The sequence below is a fragment of the Martes martes genome (assembly GCF_963455335.1).
Source record: "Martes martes genome assembly, chromosome: 8".
Lineage (NCBI taxonomy): Eukaryota > Metazoa > Chordata > Mammalia > Carnivora > Mustelidae > Martes > Martes martes.
The window spans coordinates 88,297,724-88,319,046 of NC_137895.1; the positions used below are offsets into that span (position 1 = coordinate 88,297,724).

A 21,323-nucleotide genomic window follows, 5' to 3' on the forward strand; every position below is an offset into this window, starting at 1 on the left:
ATTCAATTATTGTATCAAATGGAAATTTTTTTTAAAGATTTTATTTATTTGTCATAGAGATAGAGAGAACACAAGCAGGGGAGCAGCAGGCAGAGGGAGAAGAAGGCTCCCGGCCAAGGAGGGAGCCCAATGCAGGACTCCATCCGAGGACCCGGATCATGACCTGAGCTGAAAGCAGACACTTAACCAACTGAGCCACCCAGGCATCACTGGAAATATTTTTTATTGCTGAGTTTTTTGTTTGTTTTCAGGCATCATAGACTAATGTGAAGAGTAGGGCCTGGGCTTTGGAATCAGACTTACCTAGGTTCAAATCCTAGCTCTGCTATTTCCTAGTAGATTGACCTTGGGCAAGTTACCTAAGCTCAGCTTTCTTACCTGTACAGTGAAACTAATGATAAATAGTTCAGTGGGAGAATAAAATGAGGTGATTGTAAAATGCATAGCCCTAGCTATGCCCTATCACATAGGTGCTCAATAGAAGTGTTGTGGTTTTGGGGTTTGGTTTTGTTTTGTTTTTACCTTCTCTGATTTTTTTTCAGTATTTGACTCAATATGATTTTTAAAATTTTGGTAACATAAAATTTTACCATTATACCCATTTCCAATGTGACTTTTTTAAACTCTGAGAAATTTTATATAACTCTTTTCTGATTCTGAAGTTTGGAAACTGAGGTCAACTTTCGTTTAGTCTGTGAAGCCTCTCTTTGCCCAGAGAGTTGCATATCTGAGCCCTGAAAAGAAGGGATCTTGGGCACAGTTGAATCCCTCAGTTGACCTCACTCTGGTTTCCAGCCTAGAAGGGCTGACAGGATCCAGCACTTTCTTCCAGGATCAGCAAAGGGCAGAGGCCTGAAGTTAGGCATCACAGGGTTCTCAGCTGGGCCTCTAAGACCCTCTCCTCCCACTTTGCAGAGAAAGGAGGCGGCTGCAGAGAAGAGGATATGAGCTCCGTTCTCTGCTCCTCCCTCTCCTTGCTTTTCCCCACACCCATCTTCTCCCCCACAGCAGCCGTCTCCCCCACAGAGACTGGGAAGAGGGAGGAGGGCAGGGTTGGGGACTGAGGGATCAGAAGCCCCACGGTGCCCTATATCTGAAGGAAGCTCTGGCCAGGGCAGCTGTGCTGGTTCATGCTCACCGCCTCATGCTGCTTGTCCCCTCCAGCATGATGCTGGGGACTCTGGGCCTTTGCATACTACTTCCCACAGCTGTGCGAGGTAAGTGTCTACAGGGAGGGGCGGGGCCTTTTCACTCACCCACTGAGGGAAAGGGGGACTTGAAGCAGCAGCCACCCCTCTGGAAGAGTGAGTGGGGTGGGTGAGTGAGGGCAAAAAGTAGAGCCATGTGTCCCCATGGTGAGGTCAGGTTCCAGACCTCTGCTGACCCTGTTTCCTCTTATGGCTTTACCATGCTGGCCCTGGGATATGAAACATGTTTTGTCTCCCTTTTGGCTGCTGCTTTTGCCCCTGCATTCACTCCCATCTTGAACCTTCCCCTCTCCCCACCCTGGGCCACAGCACCCCCAAGCAGGCGGACCTGTGTGTTCTTTGAGGCCCCTGGAGTTCGGGGAAGCACAAAGACACTGGGGAAGCTGCTAGATGCAGGACCAGGGCCCCCCAGGGTTATCCGCTGCCTCTACAGCCGCTGCTGTTTTGGGATCTGGAACCTGACCCAAGACCAGGCACAGGTGGAGATGCAAGGTGAATGGCAAAGTATACAGCAGGTGGAAGCTAGGGTGGGAGTCAGGTACATCCTGGGGTGGGGGTGACAGCAGCGGGAGAGGAGGAGAAATGGAATATGTGGAGGGAAAGAAAAGCCCGAATGAGATGGAGGGGATGCCTCTGATAGAGAAGGGGGTTATCCTCTGTTCCCAGACTCTATTATGCTCGCTCGCCCTCTCTCCCTCTCTCTCTCCCTTTCTCTCCTCTTCTAATCCCACCCCAATCAGGATGCCGAGACAGTGATGAGCCAGACTGTGAGTCCCCGCACTGTGACCTGAGCCCCCGAGCCCACCCCAGCCCCAGGTCCACTCTCTTCACCTGCTCGTGTGGCACTGACTTCTGCAATGCCAATTACAGTCATCTGCCTCCTCCAGGGAGCCCTGGGACTCCTGGCTCCCAGGGTCCCCCCACCGTCCCAGGTAGCCATGCAGGGTGCTGGGGCCTGTTAGGGGCTGGGGCCCAGGTTAGGGCGAGAGGTAGAACCAGGGCCAGTTCTCACCCTACTCCCATCCCAAGTTTTCTTCCTCCTGGCCTTGAGAAGTTGGTTGCCCTGGTGACTGGGAGATAAGGGGCTTGTGACCAAAGTGGGGGTGGGTCCAGAAGCAAGTTCTCTAAGGAGGGGGAAAGGAGTGGAGTGGATTTGGGGCAGGGCTCATCCAGGCTGCATTCTTGCTTTAATGTCTAGGCGAGTCCATCTGGATGGTGCTGGTGCTACTGGGACTATTCCTGCTCCTCCTGCTGGGCAGCAGCATCCTGGGTACTAATCTACTTCATCCATCCCTTGTCACCCCTGGTCACTGCCCCAAAGCTCTCGGCCCTTTCCAGCTTCCCCTGATCCCATGGTTCTAAGATCTCTACAGCCTGAGCACATTACCTCCCACAAAGCCCCTTTCTCAATCTCCATGCCTGTGTACTCTGACCCAAGGGCTCTTTTCCACCCCAGCTCTGCTACAGCGAAAGGCCTGCAGAGTGCAGGGTGGGTCAGCGCCAGAGCCAGAGCCAGAGCCAGAGCCAGAGCCAGAGCCAGAATCAGGCAGGGACTGGAGTGCTGAGCTGCCCGAGCTGCCTGAGCTGTGTTTCTCTCAGGTGCCCGGGAGTGGGGGGGCAGGTTGTCTGGTCCCTCCCGGAGGGTGTGCTGGGGAGGAAGCCTGGTCCTGATGCGAGCTGAGGCTCGCACCCAGCACCATGTTTCCACCAGGTCATCTGGGAAGGAGGTCATACAGTGGTGTGGGCTGGGCAGCTGCAAGGCAAACTGGTAGCCATCAAGGCCTTCTCCCGGAGGGCTGTGGCCCAGTTCCAAGCCGAGAGAGCGTTGTACGAGCTGCCAGGCCTACAGCACGACCACATTGTCCGCTTTATCACCGCCAGCAGAGGGGGCCCTGGGCCCCTGCCCCGTGGGCCCCTGCTGGTACTGGAACTGCACCCAAAGGTGAGGACGGAGGGGCGTCTGTGTGTCTGTGCCCATGTGTGTATGGGGGTACCGGGCTGGGGGGCAGCAGGGGCCTGCTCGCACTTATTCTTCTGCTTCAGATTTCCTCTTCTCTAGAACATGAAAAATGATTTTTTTTCTTGTTTTTTTTAATTAATCAAGAAATACTTGCTAATATTTTTTACTCATGAAACACAGAGAAGGAGAAATCAAAACCACTCATATTCCCAACCTTAAGGAAAACCAATGTTAAAGAAATATCTTAAATATCTTAAGGCACAGCCCTCCAAAGCCATTTACACACTCGTCCAACAAGTACTTATGAACCTTATGAACCCTACGCCGAACCTCCTGGGCTAAGACAAACAGCCTCGTCCCCACCTTCGTAGATTTTAGAGAGTAGTGGGGGAGACAGTAGCGAATCAGGTAAACACAAAAATAAGCGTCAAATGTCAAGTGTGCTAAGTGCTGAGAGGAGGTACTGTGAGAGAAGAACAGGGGGATGTGCCTTGAGGGGACGATCATGAACAGGAAGGATGAGGAGGACAAGGTAGGCAGGGACCAGGCCGCCCCTGTCCCTATGGACCATCTAAGGACTAGGGACTTTATTAGACCCTGCAGTCCTCTCCCTCTGAAATCCTGAATTCAGAGAAGTCCCTTCTTTGACCATGTGCCTTAATGCCTAGCTCAACAACGTCTGCTTTCCTGGGTTGGTGGGTTGATTGGTTGGTTGGTTGGTTGGTTGAACCTCCCTGGCACACTGAAGTCATGTTTGTGGAATGAGGGACACAAATGCTCCTTCCCTTCCCAGTTTCTACTTGCTCCCCTCCTTTCACTCTCCTTCCCAGAGGCTCTTGAGAGGGGTGGGGCACCTGACACCGCAGGCCAGGTGGTCCCCGGGGAGTACCACTCCTGAGCTCGCCCTGCCTCTTCTGCTTCTGTTGGTGTCTCAGATCCCTAGGCCGGATAAGGTGGTGACTTGTGAGTGACCCTAGAGTCAGACTCCTGGGGTTCCAGCTCTACTTGCTTCTCACCAAGTGACTTCCAGCAGGTTTACTTCATTTTCTTTCAAGCTCCTCATCTATCAGAGGAGTGACAGGCCCCTGTCTCCTAGGGTTGTGAGGATCGCAGGAGGCCTGGCACAGTAAGCGCTCAGACACTTAACTAGGGCTATTGTTTTCACGTTGGTCTGACAGAGGCACGTTCTCATTCCTCCCCTGCTCTTGTCTCAGCCTGGATGGATCAGCATGTCCATCTGCTGGGAGAGGCAGGGGGAGGTCTGTAGACTGATCTCTGCTGCCCAGGGCGGATTGGCTTATGTGTCCTTATGTGTCCTTCTTTTCTCTCTGCTGTTCCCCAGGGCTCCCTGTGCCACTACTTGACCCAGCACACCAGTGACTGGGGAAGTTCCGTGCGGATGGCACTGTCTCTGGCGCGGGGCCTGGCATTCCTCCATGAGGAGCGCTGGCAGGATGGTGGGTGAGCTGGAAGGAGGAAGCCATGGAATCAGGAGCCACACCGCTGTGCTTCTGATTCTCCCTTAGCTTGGAGGGGAAGAAGTGGGTCCAAAGAGAAACCATGCCCCTTCAACCTTGGCTTCTCTCACAGGCCGATATAAACCAGGGATCGCCCACCGAGATCTGAGCAGCCAGAATGTGCTCATTCGGGAGGATGGGTCGTGTGCCATCGGAGACCTGGGCCTCGCCTTGGTGCTCCCTGGCCTCGCCCAGCCTCCCACCTGGGCCCCTACTCAACCCCGAGGCCCCGCTGCCATCATGGAGGTGAGTACTCTGGATGATAGTGAGGCCCGGGATGTCGGCGGTGTTGCTGATGAAGGTGCTCTCTTTGCTGAGGCAACGGAACAGCAGTACTTCTGACGTTTAGGACGTTGCTGACTCTAGCTGGGGGGATACTGCATGGACCAGTGTTGCGGCAAGGCTTGCCAGGGAGATGACTCTTGGCCCTCCACGTCTTTCTCTCCAGGCTGGCACCCAGAGGTACATGGCGCCAGAGCTCTTGGACAAGACTCTGGACCTACAGGACTGGGGCACGGCCCTCCGACAAGCCGATGTGTACTCTCTGGCTCTGCTCCTCTGGGAGATCCTGAGCCGCTGCCCAGATCTGTGGCCAGGTAAGTATGGGTATGACCATGCCCCCTTTTCCCCCCATAACTAACCCACCCATTCTAGATACACCTACCTCCTGATGCAGGAAGTTTGGCCCTTCTCCCTCTTGGCCTTTCCATGAGGAGGCACCCCAGGACTAGCTGACATCTAGCCCTATGTGCCTTTCCCCAGACAGCAGACCACCACCTTTCCAGCTGGCCTATGAGGCAGAACTGGGTAGCACTCCCAGCACCTGTGAGCTGTGGACCTTGGCTGTAGAGGAGAGAAGGCGGCCCTGCATTCCACCCACCTGGCACGGCTTCCCCACAGTAAGAACCCACCTGCTAGTGGGCTGGGGACCTGGAGAGTGTGGACCAGTCCATCTGCTCCTCTCTCCTCTCATCTATCCCCACTCCTGTCTCCTGTTCAGCTGGAGCTGGGCAGATTTGCTCTGTACCTCGGCTCATCCCCTTCCGCCATAAGTCTCACAGCCCATTCCTGAAACAGACACCTTCCTCCTGCTCACACTTGCCTGGTCTGTCTCTCTTCCTCTCCACCATCGGTTAGCCCTGTTTCTCAGTCCCCTCCTCCAGGAAGGCCTCCTTAGCTTTGCTTCTGCCTGAGCTCTGCTCCCAAGATGGCTCCTCTCCTGGTACAATGGAGCCCAACGTTCGATCCAGTAATTCCTTGCCCTGTCCCACACATTCGTGTTTCCGCCATGACCCACTAAAAGCCAGTCCTGGGTGTGAAGGGTTAAAAAGGTGGCCAAACTGTGAAATTTCAGGGTCTGTATAATTAGTTTCCTAACAGGAAGCCCCTTTCCCTGTTACCTGATCTCTAATTTCCACCGCACAAGTATCTGTGGGGTTAACCATTGTTTGCCTAAGACCCTGGTCGCCTGAAAGGAAGAAGAGTAATTTCCCATCAACGTGTGAAGTCATTAACCTGAATTAGCTCCTCAGAGGAAAAGGTGGACCCTCTGAGGGCCACTGAGGATCCCAGGATTAAGCCTGCTTCCCCTTCTTCCCAGGACCCTGGCGGCCTGAGAGAGCTGCTGGAGGACTGTTGGGATGCGGACCCAGAAGCGAGGCTGACGGCGGCGTGTGTCCAGCAGCGCCTGGCTGCCCTGGCCCAACCTCAGGAAGCCCGCCCCTTCCCAGAGAGCTGTGCCCAAGGCGGCCCACCTCTCTGCCCAGAAGACTGCCTCTCAAGCCCTCCCCCCTTGTAGGCCTCAGCGGAACGTCTGCTACTTCAGCCTCCAGCAAGGCCTTTGTTCTGGGGGTCCTCCCACATTGTGTCTCACCTGTAAATGTGCATCTTATGTATAATCTCTGTACGTGCAAACATAAATCTGGTGCTCGGATGCCTGACTGCTGTGCCTCACCACGGCCTTTCCGATCTGCCGGTTGCCTAGATCCTTCCGTGGGTGTCCAATACACGGCAGTCCCGATCGGGGCCTGAGGGGTGGGTGTGCATAGGAAAGAGATAAAGTCAGGTTTATCTTCCTCTCCTTGGGCCTTCCCCATCTTCCCGGGATCCTGGGCTGCTCCTGTCTCTCTTCTTTTCCTTTACTATCATAAGCCTACTTTTGGTGGGATCACGTGGAGGTCATTGGGGAAAGATGACCTCGCCTGTCTGTAGCCGCCCAGAGACGCACAACTCCCCTTGCTGGGGGCCTGCCCGGGGTCCTGAGGCTTGAGCAGGAAGGCCTCACAGAGCACAGGAAACTTGGCTGTTCAGTGAACAGTTTTCCAGGAGAGGTGGGGTCAGTAGGTGGAGTGTTACCTGGTGAGGGACGAAACTGCAGGAACTTGGGGAGCAGAAGAGTAGGGTGTGTGGAGGAGAGAGAGCAGAGGTTCTGTGGAAAACTGTAGGCAAGGCCTTGTGAACCCTACTGAGAAGTTCTTCCTTCATTTCTTTTTGTGTCTTCTCTATTGGCTTTTCTTTCCCACCCCAGGCCCCTTTCATATGCCCCACAGAGACATTTCATGCTGGGTGCCTGATTTATAGCCCTCATTCAGTTTCTTTTCTTTTTTTTTTTTATTTCTTTTTCTAAAGCGTTTTTTGTTTGTTTGTTATTAATTTAAGTAATCTCTATACCCAAAATGGGACTTGAACTCCTGACCTCAAGATCGAGTCGCATGCTCCTCTGACTGAGCTAGCCAGCTGTGCCCCCGCCACCCCGCCTACCCCCACAGTTTAATTTCTAACAGTGCTCTTGGGGTAGGTTACATTCTCTTTCTAGGTGTCCGGTTTCTCATTTGCTAAATGAGGGGGTTGAGGCCTTCTGGTCTAACTCCAGTAGAGCAATGGGAAGGCCTTGACTCCCCACAATCCTGGTCAGTGACACAGGTCAGTGACCCTGTGTCTTTGAGTAAGTTACTTAACCCTAGGAATCTGTTTTATCATGTATAAAATATGGGTAAAAACACCTACCCTGCTTGCAGAGTTGATTCAGGGTAAACAAGAAATGGTGACAGTTCTTGTGCAGCCCCTGGCCTCAGTGGACACTTCTGTAAATGGTAGCAGTTGTGTCTGAACATTGAGATGATCTCTCACCCCTTTCCATGTTGGTTGTTCCAGCACTAACCTCTGCAGAGCCTGTCCACTCTCAAGCCGGGAGACTTCACTGTCCTTCAGCACTCTAATCCTCGATAGGACATCATCACAGGAACAGGCAGCCACCACCTGCGAAACTAAGCACATCGAAATCTAAGCTCCTGCCTCCCCCTCACCAACAGGGCTGCCTTCCCCTCTTCTCTGGCTCTCAAGTGCACCAAGTCTCTCTCTCTCTCTTTTCTGGCAATTTCTACGCCCAACATGGGGCTCAAAATCACGACCCTGAGATCAAGGGCTGTGTGCTCTTCTGACTGAACCAGCCAGACACCCTGCACTAAGTTTCTCTTGGTCCTAGAGGATCCCAACAAGGAAGGTGTTCTGTCTGCTCTGTGACCCCAACTTGTCCCACCCACCCATATCCGACAGTCGGTTCTCCAGTCCCACTGAGGTTGCATGGGTGGGGACTGTTCCTCTTCCTAGGCTGGCAGACCCCAACTATTATAATTGCCTCTTGGCTACCTATTTCCCCCCCAGTCTTGGTTAAACACCAAGCTCTGAATATTCTTTATTATTTTTAAAAGATTTTATTTATTTATTTATTTGAGAGAGAGAGAGAGCGTGAGAGAGAGAGAGATCATGAGAAGGGGGCAGAGGGAGAGGGAGAAGCAGACTCCCCACAGAGCAAGGAGCCAGCCCAATGTGGAGCTCAATCCCAGAACCCTGGGATCATGACCTGAGCCAAAGGCAGAGGCTTAATGACTGAGCCACCCAGGTGCCCTGAATGATTTTAAAAAATAAAGAGATTTATTTATTTATTTATTTATTTATTTATTTATTTATTTGACAGAGGGGGAGAGAGAGAGAGAGAGAGAGATCACAAGTAGGCAGAGAGCGGGGAAGCAGGCTCCCTGCTGAGCAGAAAGCCTGATGCGGGGCTCGATCCCAGGACCCTGAGATCCTGACCTGAGCCGAAGGTAGAGGCTTAACCCACTGAGCCACCCAGGTGCCCCCCGAATGATTTTTTTAAAACGAAAATTAGATCATGTCATTCCCATGCTCAATACTTTTCAGAGACTTCCATTCACACTTAGAATAAAATCTGAACTCTTTCCCATGACTTACAAGGATCTAGAAATACTTGTACCACACTCCTACACTTACCTTGATTCTTTTTTCTCCATAGCATATACACATCACTGTCTGACACTTTATTGTATATTTATATTTTGCCTCTCCCAATATTACCTCAGAAAGGCAAGGATCTTTTTCTATTGTTTTCACTTAATCCCCAGTGCTTAGAACAGTACCTAGCTGGCTTGAGAAATACTTGCTAAATGAACGAATGACAGAAGTATGGTAAATAATTACCGACTTAATGAGTGAGCTGAAATGAGCTTTAAAACATTGTTTAGTGCTTTAAAAATAACCTGAGTTTAGGGGCGCCTGAGTGGCTCAGTTGTTAAGCATCTGCCTTCGGCTCAGGTCATGATTTCCATGTCCTATGATGGAGCCCCACGGCAGGCTCCCTGCTCAGCGAAGAGTCTGCTTCTCAATCTCCCTCTGCCTTAAAAAAAGGGTGCCTGGGGGGCGCCTGGGTGGCTCAGCGGGTTAAAGCCTCTGCCTTTGGCTCAGGTCATGATCCCAGGGTCTTGGGATCGAGCCCCATGTCGGGCTCTCTGCTCAGCAGGGAGCCTGCTTCCTCCTCTCTCTCTCTCTCTGCCTGCTTCTCTGCCTACTTGTGATTTCTGACTGTCAAATAAATAAATAAAATCTTAAAAAAAAAACAAAAAACAAAAAACAACGGGTGCCTGGGTGGCTCAGTGGGTTAAAACCTCTGCCTTCGGCTCAGGTCATGCTCCCAGGATCCTGGAATCGAGCCCTGCATCAGGCTCTCTGCTCAGTGGGGAGACTGGTTCCCCCACCCCTCTCTCTGCCTCCCTCTCTGTCTACTTGTGATCTCTGTCTGTCAAATAAATAAATAAAATCTTTAAAAAAATCTTAAAAGGAATAATCTGAGTTTAAATCTGAGGAAGAATTTCCTAACTAGCAGATAGGTGAAGATATACATGGAGGTCATTGGTGCCCTGTGAGGGTCCTGCAGAGAGGTTAAAATCATGCTAGTCTGATAGTAATCATTCATCATACTAATGAGAATCATGATAGTCATACATACTAGCACCTAATATGTGCTTATTACGTGACAGATACATGCTTATCTCATTTCAACCACCCTGCAAGGTAGGTACCATTGCCACTATTTTACAGATGAGAGAACTGATTGATAGTCTAAGGGGTTTAACTAATTCAGGGTCGCACAATAAGTGGCAAAGCCAGAATTTGGCTCTCGAAGCCGTCTGATTGCAGAACCACCATGTTCTATTCCTCTTTGTTCATTCATTCGTTTATTCATTCATGTAGTTATTCACTTAATAGTTTTTTCATTAATACCCTCTTATGTACCAGGCACCATGTGAAGTGTTAATGAACACAGTCCCTGCTCTCAAGAAGTCTAATGTAGAAAGCTGATACTAATTAAGTAATTATTGATTGATTCATGTATGATTATAAACTGAGATGGATATGGTAAAGGAAAGGCGAGATTCTACCACATGCTACAACATACAAATCTCACCTAACTAGGGTGTCAAAAAGGTTTCCTGAAGAAGTAATTCTGACGGGGGTGGGGGATTGGGTGAGCCTGGTGGTGGGTATTAAGGAGGGCACGTATTACATGGAGCACTGGGTGTGGTGCATAAACAATGAATTCTGGAACACTGAAAAGAAATAAAATTTTTTAAAAAGGAAGGAGAAAGAACAGAAAATATTCAGTTAAGTGAGGAAAAATAACAAATAAAAGAACATTTCATTCATACAGTAGAATTAAAAAAAAAAAGAAGTAATTCTGGAGCTGAGAGTTGATGAATGATCAGGAGTTAATTAGGCTAAGTGGAGAGAGATGGGGAACATTCCAGGCTGAAGGGAGTAAGGGCAAAGGCCCTCCTGCAAAAGGAACCAAGATGTGGACGGATGAAAAAAGCTTAAGGGTTGGAGGGCAGAAATCCAGGAGTGAACAGTATGAGAAGAGACCAGAGAGGTAGTAGGGCAAGACCACTACAGGCTACAGTGACAAGCTTTTGAGTATTTCTTTACTGAATGCCTTTAGGGAAATAGACACTCATACACTGGTGCTGACAATGTAAATAAATATAACCTCTATATAGAGTAATTTATCAATAACTACAAAAAGTAAAAATGTTAAAGACATATATACAAGGTTATTTACTGCAACAGTGTTTTTAATAGCGCAAGATTGAAAACAATGCAAATATCCACTGACTGGTCAAATTGATTATGGTACATCATACAAAAGAATAAAATGAAGTTGTGAGAAAGACAGAACACACTCTGTGTACTAATATGAAAATATCTCCAAGATGTACTAAGTGGGGGGGAAAGCTTCAAATTAAACTCTACATAACTAGTTTTTATATTCTAAAGGGGGCTATACATTTACATCAGTATTTGCTTGATTGTAATGAAGAATCTGTGGAAACATAATAAGAAACTACAGGGGTTGCGTGGATTGTGGGAGGCTTTTGGTAGGTAGCTGAAGGTAGATGTAAGAACAAGAGTGGGAGGGAGACTTTTCACTTTATACCTCATTAGCCTTTCACATTTTGCAATCAAGTGAACATATTACCTTGTGAACAAAAATGAATACATATGTGTAAAAATAATTGTGATATTTGTCTTAAAGATAATGCAAAGCCATTGAAGATGCCATCTCACACCTCCTAGGATGGCTGTACTGATAAAGACAGACAGTAGTGACAAGTGTTGGGCCAGATGTGGAACCTTCATACATTGCTAGTGGGAATGTAAAATGATGTGGCTATTTTGGAAAAAAGTCTGGCAGTTCCTGAAAAAGTGAAACACAGAGTTACCATATGACCCAGGGATTCCTCTGGAATTCAGAGCACTGTGCAACCATCACCATTGGGTTGGTATAACCAATAGGACTGAAAACATATGCTCACACAAAAATTTGTACATGAAAAAACAATCTGTTGATAAAAAAATTTGTACATGAATTGTCATAGCAGCAATATTCATAATAGGCAAAAAGTAAAAACAGTTAAAATGTCCATCATCCGATGAATGGATACAACAAGATGTGGCATATCCATTCAGCGGAATGTTATTTAGTACTTCCTTCATAAAAAGGAATGAAGCAGGGTGCCTGGGTGGTTCAGTGGGTTAAAGCCTCTGCCTCCGGCTCAAAGCCTCTGCCTTTGGCTCAGGTCATGATCCCAAAGTCCTGGGATCGAGCCCTGCATCGGGCTCTCTGCTCAGCAGGGAGCCTGTTTCCACCTCTCTCTCTGCCTGCCTCTATGCCTACTTGTGATCTCTGCTTGTCAGATAAATAAATAAAATAAAATAAAGGAATGAAGCACTCTTTTTCGTAGGACATGGATGAACCTAGAAAATATTATGCTAAGGGAAAGAAGGCAGTCGCAAAAGACCACATATTGTACAATTTTCCATTTATATGAAATGTTAAGAATAGACAAATTTATAGACAGAATGTTGATTAATGCTTACTTACTTGGGGGGTGGGTAGAGGAGGAAAAGGGAGGGGAATGAGGATTGCCCACTTGACGGCTAACGGGCATGGCATTTTTTTAGGGGGCACAAAAATATTCTAAGATTAGATAATGGTAATGGTTGCACAGTGCTCTGAATATGTTGAAAACCATCGAAATGTACACTTTAAAGATTTTTTTTTTAATTTATTCATTTGACAGAGAGAAAGAGAGAGAGAGATCACAAGTAGGCAGAGAGGCAGGCAGAGAGAGAGAAAGAAGCAGACTCCCTGCTGAGCAGAGGGCCCGATGAGGGACTTGATCCCAGGACCCTGAGACCATGACCTGAGCCGAAGGCAGAGGCTTAACCCACTGAGTCACCCAGGCATCCCGAAATGTACACTTTAAATGGGTGGATTGTATGGTATATGAATAATATCTCATTAAGACTTGCTTTAGAAAAGAGCAATAGTTTGGGGCACCTGGGTGGCTCAGTGGGTTAAAGCCTCTGTCTTCAGGTCAGGTCATGATCTCAGGGTCCTGGGATTGAGCCCTACATCGGGCTCTCTGATTAGTGGGGAGCCTGCTTCCCTGTCTCTCTCTCTCTGCCTGGCTCTCTGCCTACTTGTGATCTCTGTCAAATAAATAAATCTTTATATTTAAAAAAAAGAGCAATAGTTTGAAATACTTAACTTCTAAAAGGCATTATGCCCATACAGACACATCAATAATTTATTTCAAACCCAATCTTCCCAAAAAGAAGTAGTGTATATATAAATTGCCCTAGAGCTTAAGAAAACATAGGAAATAATTCATCTCAAATATATAGCGCAAAGCTGAGAGGAAAGTACATCAAAATGTACTATGGTTATATAAGATATTACCATTGGGAGAAGCTCGGTAAAAGGTAAATACATGGGAATTCTTGTTTCTTTGCAAATTCTCCTGAGTCTAAAATTTTTTTCAAAATAAAAAATATTTTAAAAATCTGTCAAAGTCCTTAATTCAAGATGATAAACTCACTATAAAATTTATCTTCTTCATATTTTTTTGTATTCCACAATTTTGGGATATATTTTCATTATGGGTTAGTTCAAAGTATTTAATTTCCATCATTGTTTATTCTTTGACCCAGAGTTATCTGGAAGCCTTTTTGTTTTCTTAGGTGTCCAGACAGATATTTGTATTTATATTTTACATTGTGATCAGAGAATATGGTATGTATTGTACAATTCTTTGAAATTTGAATTATAGGGGTGACTGGGTGGCCCAGTGGGTTAAGCCTCTGCCTTCTGCTCAGGTCATGATCTCAGGGTCATGGGCTCAAGCCCCCCAGGCTCTCTGCTTAGGAGGGAGCCCGCTTCCTCCTCTCTCTCTACCTGTCCCTCTGCCTACTTGTGATCTCTCTGTGTCAAATAAATAAAATCTTTTTTTTTTTAAGATTCTATTTATTTATTTGACAGAGAGAGATCACAAGTAGGCAGAGAGGCAGGCAGAGAGAGAGAGGAGGAAGCCGGCTCCCTGCCATGCAGAGAGCCCGATGCGGGATTCGATTCCAGGACCCTGAGATCATGACCTGAGCCGAAGGCAGAGGATTTAACCCACTGAGCCACCCAGGCGCCCCCAAATAAATAAAATCTTAAAAAAAAAAAAAGAAATTTGAGGTTTATTGGTTGAGATAAATTTTTTTTTTTGAGATAAATTTTTTAAATAAATGTCCTAAGTATGCTTAGGAAGAATGGGTATTTTTAAGTTTTGGGTGCACGGTTTTCTATGTTTATCCAATCAAGCCTGTCATTGTGATTTTTGGAGTCGAGAGGTGATGACAAGTTGGGAGCAGAAAAGATAGAGAGAAGTGGAAGGAATTCAGATTTATTTGGGAGACAATACAAACTCTTTATGGTGTTGGAAGGGTACGCGGGAAAGGTGAAGGAGAGCGCCATCAAGGATGACCTCCTTGTTTTCCGCTTTATGCAATCCGACAGACGGCGGAGGTATGCAACTGAGATAGGGAATCCTACGAGGGATTAGGGAATATCTCTATTTCCCCCAAGAATGTGTCTTTACTTTCCACGGGGGATAGGAGGAAGGTGGTGAAATTGAGGTGTGGGGTTGCGACTCAGCAGCTCTCCGCCCTCTTTTAAACGCTCTGAATATATCCGTGTTGCAATACTGACCACGGTGAGTTTTTCACTTCACAAGCTGTCGCACCCACCAAGCGAGGAGCAGCTCAGAGAACAAGCTGAGCATCCTGGTCGCCTCCCAAAGGATTTTGCCCAGAAACTGGCTCCGCCCTCTCCTAGATCGCTCTTGGCCACGCCCACAGGGATTTCCGGCCCGCCCACTCCGCTGCACCCGCCTAGTCCCCTGCAGAGCCCCGCTCCGCCCCTATTGCAACCGTAGTTCTCCAGCCTAGCTGGGACTAGAGTGATTGACGAAGATATTGTCCAATCACTATGCCGAAAGACCAGGCGATGGCCAACTAGGCGGTAGCAGAGGCGGGTGTTGAAGCCTAGTGTGGGGAGGGGGGAGGTGACCAGGAAGTGAGAACAGAGAGTGAGTCAAGCCCAGGCTGTGGTGTAAAGGTGACGGGGCATCTGGTTCCCCCAATTTCCTCCTTTCCTCGACCCTAGGTCAGGGGTCCGTTCGCAACTAGGACGCGGGATCTCCATTTGGCGTTTTGAAGGTGGAAGGGGGTGTGTCTACATAAGGAAGCGGTTGAGAATCTGTCCTGAACGCCTTCTCCGTTTCGCCGAGAGGCGGGTCCTTCTAGCCTGCGGTGAGGGTCCTGTCTCCCTCCCCCATTCCCGGGGTGCGGGTTGTGAAATTGTTTAAGATCCTTCCGTAGCTTGCGGGTGGTGAAAGTCTTCTGGACTCAGTCACGGAAAGGGAGGTGAGGGATGAGGACAGTGAGATTCGAGAACTCTGCCCTTCTCCAGAGGAGTTAGAGACCTCCAGCTGCGGCCAGAGGAAGTATAAGGTGGAGGGGCCCTGGGAGCTAGATCCCGGTAGTTAGGAAGGTGGGGGGGCGGGGGGCGAAATAGGTACCGAGGGCAGAGGAATGGGTGGGGAAAACATTTATGTGGAGGTCGTGGTAGTTCTCCGAGTCTCTCCGAGAGGCGCTGGTTTGGGGCTCGGTCTTTAAATCCCCTGCCCACCTGTGCGCCATCAGCTTTTTGCCTTCCTTTCTTTCTCCACAGGCTGGAGGAAGCACCTGGACATGTGGAATCCCAATGCCGGTAGGTGTTTGGGGGATCTCTTTTCCCACCGCAACCCGTTTTCAGTTGAGCCCCACAATAGGAAGTTTCCGTCCGTTTTTCCTCCCCCTCTCTCACCCGCTGAATTAGTCAAACCACAGCTGACCAATGCTGTCGTCTTTCCTTAGATTTCACTGCCTCCCTCTCTCCCCAGCCCTGCCAAGCCCTTACCTTTCCTCTGCTCTGCAGGTTTGTCTCCCCTCTGCCTCATTTTCCTTCCCCACCTTTGCATTTCCCTTTAAGTATTGAGTGAGAAGCCGAATCCCCTTCTTTTTTTGTCCTTGTTTGCTGTCAGAGGCTCTGAGCTGTTCTAATATCAAGTTATTCTTTGTTTCTTCACCAGGGCAGCCAGGACCAAATCCATATCCCCCTAACGTCGGGTATCCTGAAGGTTCCAATCCTGCCCATCCACCACCACCTGTCAATCCTGCCTATCCTCCAAGCCCCTTTCCAACTCCCCCAGGAGTTCCCCAGGGGAATCCAGCTTTCCCTCCAGGTGGGCCCCTTAATCCTGTGCCTCAGCCAGGGTATCCAGGATGCCAACCCCTAGGTCCCTACCCACCTCCCTACCCGCCACCTGCTCCGGGCATGCCTCTTGTGAATCCCGTGGCACCCGGCATGGTGGGACCAGGAATGGTGATGGACAAGAAGATGCGGAAGAAAATGAAGAAAGCTCATAAAAAGATGCACAAACACCACAAGCATGGCAAGGTTAGTGCCCTCTGGAGCCTGGCTAGGAAGAGGTGCCCCCACAGAGGGACTAGGCTAGCAGGAGTGGGCAAGGGGGATTGGCAGTCTGAGGACATGGAGCAGCCATTGTGTTGCTCTGGTAGATGGTTCTTCTTCGTAAAGATTCTACTGGTAAGAATCTGATAACTGATAACCTTGAAATATTAGGTTAAATGGGCCTTCTATCAAGGAGGGGCTATACTGAGCCTTGGAATAGATACCAGAATCAAAAGCCTTTCCTGTCTGTCTTTCTCGCTCTCCCCAAACTTTTGCTCCACTCCCATCCCCAGATGCTTGTTTTAGCAAGTTAGACACACCCACCTTCAGTGTTCTCAAGGTTTTGTGTTAATTACAGGGACGTTTGTTTCCTACCACCCAGTGACACTCTTAGCGTCAACCCAAGGCAAGACGAGTCTCTTCATTCTAGAAGAGTGTTAATTAACAAGTAGCTCTCAGGACAACTCTGAAAGGTCAGAACCAGCCTGGATCTTGAGGAGGCCTTGATTTACATTTTACTGCCTAGTGTTTATTTGCCTTAGGGCTTTGGGCATTACTTCCTGGTTCTGGATCTTTGGTAGAAGTTTGAGGAGAAGGAAAGATGAGGTTGAATGGGGAGTGAAATTACCCTGGAGAGACTAAACAATGTTTCTGTTGACAGTTGATGGGAGTGTGCATGTAAAGAACCTTGGCTAGTAGTCGCCCCACTTTTTCTCCCACCTTCCTCACTTTCTCCCATTTGGGGCTTAGGAAGAAGTAGAGCTAGTGGGCACCCAGATGCTGGTTCTACTCACTTGTCTTAGACCCATAGCTACATGAACTTTCCATACAGCCAGTCAGTAAGCATTTGCAAGGTAGCAGCTGTCTCCTAGCACTATACTATACTAGTACTTGTAATTTATTTCTTGCCTAGGCACCAGCTCGGGTAAAGAAAGTTGGAAACATGCTCCCAATGCAGTATTAAGTTCTGTGCACCGATTTAGGAGGGTGTAATCCATTCCTGTATGTTCACTGCTAAAGGATATGTTTGCTTTTGCTGTGTAAGGGACAGTCTGTTTCAAGACACCTGACCTTAGGAAGCAGGAGTGCTTGGGTGGGGGGGGGTGGGTAGAGCACCAGAGAATGTCCCATGGAGTGATCAAAGGTCATTGGATCTGATGGCTGTCTCCTTTCCCCTTTCCCGTTACAGCATTCCTCCTCCTCCTCCTCCTCTTCCAGCAGTGACTCTGACTGAATACAGGGCCTGGACCCTTCCCTCAAGCCTCTCCAGTTCTGCTCTCCCATCAAGCTTCAGATGCCATCTTGTACTGGGGAAAATTAGCCCTTGTGCCCCTTCTTCCTCATCCCCCAATCTGAGCCTTACTCTGCTGTTCAGCCCTAACTAGCGAGGGAAAATGGGAAAAGAATTATTATGGGCCAGCAAAGACCATCTTCTCACTACTTGGATAGAATTTTTAGCTGACAAGTTTAGCAGGAGAACTGTTTTTTGAGGATGGTGAGACCTTGGAGCTAAACGCTGAAGATGAGTTTAAGATCTGCAGAATGTGATTTTTTTAAAAACTTTCTTTTGTAATACTTGCAGTTGGGAGGTGTTGTGGAAATTTAATTATGGAAAAAAAGAAACTGTGCCATTTTTGTAATGTGGCTGGCACACTTTGGTGATTTAATGGCACATAGATTTCCCAGCAGCCTTTATTGGTGTTATGAACTGTAAGGCTGCCAGTAGGTGGAGTCCATTTGGTAGATAAGCTCTGCTTGCCATTGGAATCTCACTCCTTAGCTTAGTAGGCTGGCTTAAGTCCTTCTCATTCTCCACCTCTCAATCCAAATAAAGCTTTTTTTTCCTTGGTCTCTGTTCACCCATGCCATTACCTTGGTTGGACCCAGCACACTGTACTACTTTTGCTGCCTTTCCATAGACCCTCCAAAGTGTATCCGTTTTATAGTAAACCAGAGCGTCAGTGAGGAAGACACCATATGTCCCTATGTTTCTTAAGTGGGAGGAACCTTCAGAATTGGTTCAGACTGCTGGAATGGATCTTTACTGTGATCCCGTCAATGAGGATACAGGTCTTTAGCATAAGTTTTCGTATCTACTACAGAGGTTCTTAACCCTGGCTGCCCATTAGCTATCAGAGTAGTAGTTTAGAGTATAATCAGAGTAATAATCTAGACTGTAATCAGAGTAATAATTCAGAGTAATTTTTTAAATTCAAATTAGTTAACATATTGTGTGTTATTAGTTTCAGGATAAGAATAATTTAAATTTTTTAAAAGATTTTATTTGTTTATTAGGGGCGCCTGGGTGGCTCAGTGGGTTAAGCCTCTGCCTTCGGCTCAGGTCATGGTCTCAGGGTCCTAGGATCGAGCCCCGCATCAGGCTCTCTGCTCAGCGGAGGGCCTGCTTCTCCCTCTCTCTCTGCCTGCCTCTCTGCCTGCTTGTGATCTCTCTCTCTCTGTCAAATAAATAAATAAAATCTTTTAAAAAAGAATAAATAAAGATTTTATTTGTTTATTAGGGGCACCTGGGTGGCTCAGTGGGTTAAGCCTCTGCCTTCGGCTCAGGTCATGGTCTCAGGGTCCTGGGATCGAGCCCCGCATTGGGCTCTCTGCTTGGCGGGGAGCCTGCTTCCTCCTCTCTCTCTTTCTGCCTGCCTCTCTGCCTGCTTGGTCTCTCTCTGTCAAATAAATAAATAAAATCTTAAAAAAAAAGATTTTATTTGTTTATTTGATAGAGAGATAGAGAGCACAAGTAGGCAGAGTGGCAGGCAGAAGGAGAGGGAGAAGCAGGCTCTCTGCTGAGCAGGGAGCCCTACTCGGGGCTCAATCCCAGGACCCTGGGATCATGACCTAAGCCAAAGGCAGATGCTTAACCAACTGAGCCACCCAGGTGCCCCTCAGGGTGAGAATAATTTAGAGTTTTGCCTTAAATCTAGTGAATGAGGGGGTGCCTGGTTGGCTCAGTCAGTTAAGCATCCAAGTCTTGATTTGGTTCAGATCCTGATCTCATGGCTCATGAGACTGAGTCCCTCAGCCAGCGATAGTTTGCCTGGATATTCTCTCCCTCTGCTCTTTCTCTCGCTCACTCTCTGTCTCTCAAATAGATAAATAAATCTTTTAAAAATTTTTTTCAAAAATCTATTGAATGAGACTCTTAAGGATGGGGCTCTACAAATCAGTTTTTGTTTTTGTTTTTTTTGAAGTAGGCTCTATGCTCAGTGTGGAGCCCAATGTGGAACTTGAACTCGCCACCCTGAGATCAAGACCTGAGCTGAGATCAAGAGTTGGATGCTTAACTATCTGAGCCACTTAGGCGCCCCCATGAATTAGTATTTTTAAGAAAACTGGTGGGTCAGGACACCTGGGTGGCTCAGTGGGTTAAGCCTCTGCCTTTGGCTCAGGTCATGGTCTCAGGGTTCTGGGATTGAGCCCCACATTGGGCTCTCTGCTCAGCAGGGAGCCTGCTTCCTCCTCCCCCTCTGCCTGCCTCTCTGCCTACTTGTGATCTCTCTCTCTCTGTGTCAAATAAATAAATAAAATCTTAAAAAAAAACCAAACAGGCGGGTGACTTATGATAACACAGCTAGAATTGATGGCCCTGATTCACTCTAGGCCATGCATGGTGTTGCACATCAGGTTCTCAGCGATCTGGTGAGGAGAGGAAAAAGATATTCAAGAGAACTAGTTAATAAGGATAGAGGCTGTAAAATGCCAGAGGGATAGAAACCTAGAACTAAATGGGCAGGGTAGGAGGGGTCAAAGATGCCTTCACAGGAAAAGTGACATTTCAACTACCTCTTGGGCCTGGAGCATGAAAAGTATAAGGAGGAAAAAAAAAAAAAAAGAAAGAAAGAATGGATTTACCAAGTAGAAGGGAGAGAGGAGCCAGGAGAGGCATGTATGCTTGGTTACAGGGTCATAAAGTTCCATTGCGTGTTTGGGAATCACAGGCCTCCCAGTGGGGCTGGATTGGTTTTCTAGGAAATTGTTTATTGAGGAAATCCTGTGTTCTGGGTGCTGAGCCTACAAAGATGAGTAAGACCATCCCCACTGTTCGTGACCCGCAAGATCTAGTGGAGCAGACAGACACATAAACAGGTTATTATGAATCTGTAAAAAGGACCACAATAAAGACATGGGTCCAGCAGTGGGGGAGCCAAGGAAGGGATGATGGTGCCACTGGGAAAATGAGCTAGGTCTGGGCTGTGCCTCAGGATACGCAGGAGTTGCCCAGTTGGTAAATAATTTCAGCCAACATTGAGCATTTATTTTGTGCTGGGCTCAGGGTGCTTTACATTTACAGCTTCTATTATCTTCAGAGCAACCCTATAAGGTAGGTACTATTATTCCAATTGTAGAGGTAAGGGAAACTGAAGCAGGAAGTGGTTCAGTAAGGATTCAGACTCAGGCTCTTTGACTCCTGAGTCTGTGCTCTTAACCCAATGGACTGCAGGCAGAAACTGGTTTTGCTGAGGCAAATAGTTGGGAAAAGGGGTAGGATGAAACTTCAGGAGTTTTTGAACCCGAGTTACCATGCAGGAGCCCGAAAGCAGAAAATGAGGCTGAAGTCAGGGAGATGGGCTAGAGGAAGGAGTGGGTTTGAGAGATGTTTCTGAGGTGAAACCCACAGGGGTTTGGGGCGTGAAGAACAAGGAAGGAGCGTTTTTAGTTGGCTATATTTGTCTATGACCTTCCCCTGAGGTGAGTTATACCAAATAAATGCTTGAGGTCTTCCTAGATTTTATTAGTTCATTTATTTATTTATCTAAGATTTTATTTAGTTACCTGACAGAGAGAGACACAGCGAGACAAGGAACACAAGCAGGGCGAGTGGGAGAGGGAGGAGGAGGCTCCCCACGGAGCAGGGAGTCTGATGCGGGGTTCAATCCCGGGATCATGACCTGAGCCGAAGGCAGATGCTTAACGACTGAGACACCTGCATG

General features: G+C 48.1%; 2 protein-coding genes across 4 annotated transcripts; both read left to right on the forward strand.

Moving 5' to 3' along the window:
- Window positions 1–1,153: 1,153 nt before the first annotated feature.
- AMHR2 (anti-Mullerian hormone receptor type 2) lies at window positions 1,154–6,483 on the forward strand (the record flags this gene model as incomplete). Of its 3 annotated transcripts, XM_080811897.1 has the most annotated exons (11): window positions 1,154–1,217; window positions 1,518–1,700; window positions 1,949–2,140; window positions 2,407–2,478; window positions 2,665–2,807; window positions 2,920–3,150; window positions 4,511–4,625; window positions 4,759–4,931; window positions 5,134–5,281; window positions 5,448–5,584; window positions 6,286–6,483. In XM_080811897.1, 11 exons carry the CDS (start codon window positions 1,166–1,168, stop codon window positions 6,481–6,483), a joined length of 1,644 nt encoding a protein of 547 aa, XP_080668023.1. The 3 variants fall into 3 exon arrangements, with proteins under 3 accessions (XP_080668023.1, XP_080668021.1, XP_080668022.1); XM_080811895.1 differs by lacking the exon at window positions 6,286–6,483 and having other exon boundaries at window positions 1,169–1,217; window positions 5,452–5,534; XM_080811896.1 differs by lacking the exons at window positions 5,134–5,281; window positions 5,448–5,584 and having other exon boundaries at window positions 1,169–1,217.
- Window positions 6,484–14,931: 8,448 nt separating this feature from the next.
- On the forward strand, window positions 14,932–18,230 carry PRR13 (proline rich 13). The gene is made up of 4 exons (XM_080810802.1): window positions 14,932–15,176; window positions 15,598–15,636; window positions 15,998–16,365; window positions 17,570–18,230. Exons 2-4 carry the CDS (start codon window positions 15,618–15,620, stop codon window positions 17,612–17,614), a joined length of 432 nt encoding a protein of 143 aa, XP_080666928.1. The 5' UTR covers window positions 14,932–15,176; window positions 15,598–15,617; the 3' UTR covers window positions 17,615–18,230.
- Window positions 18,231–21,323: the final 3,093 nt, after the last annotated feature.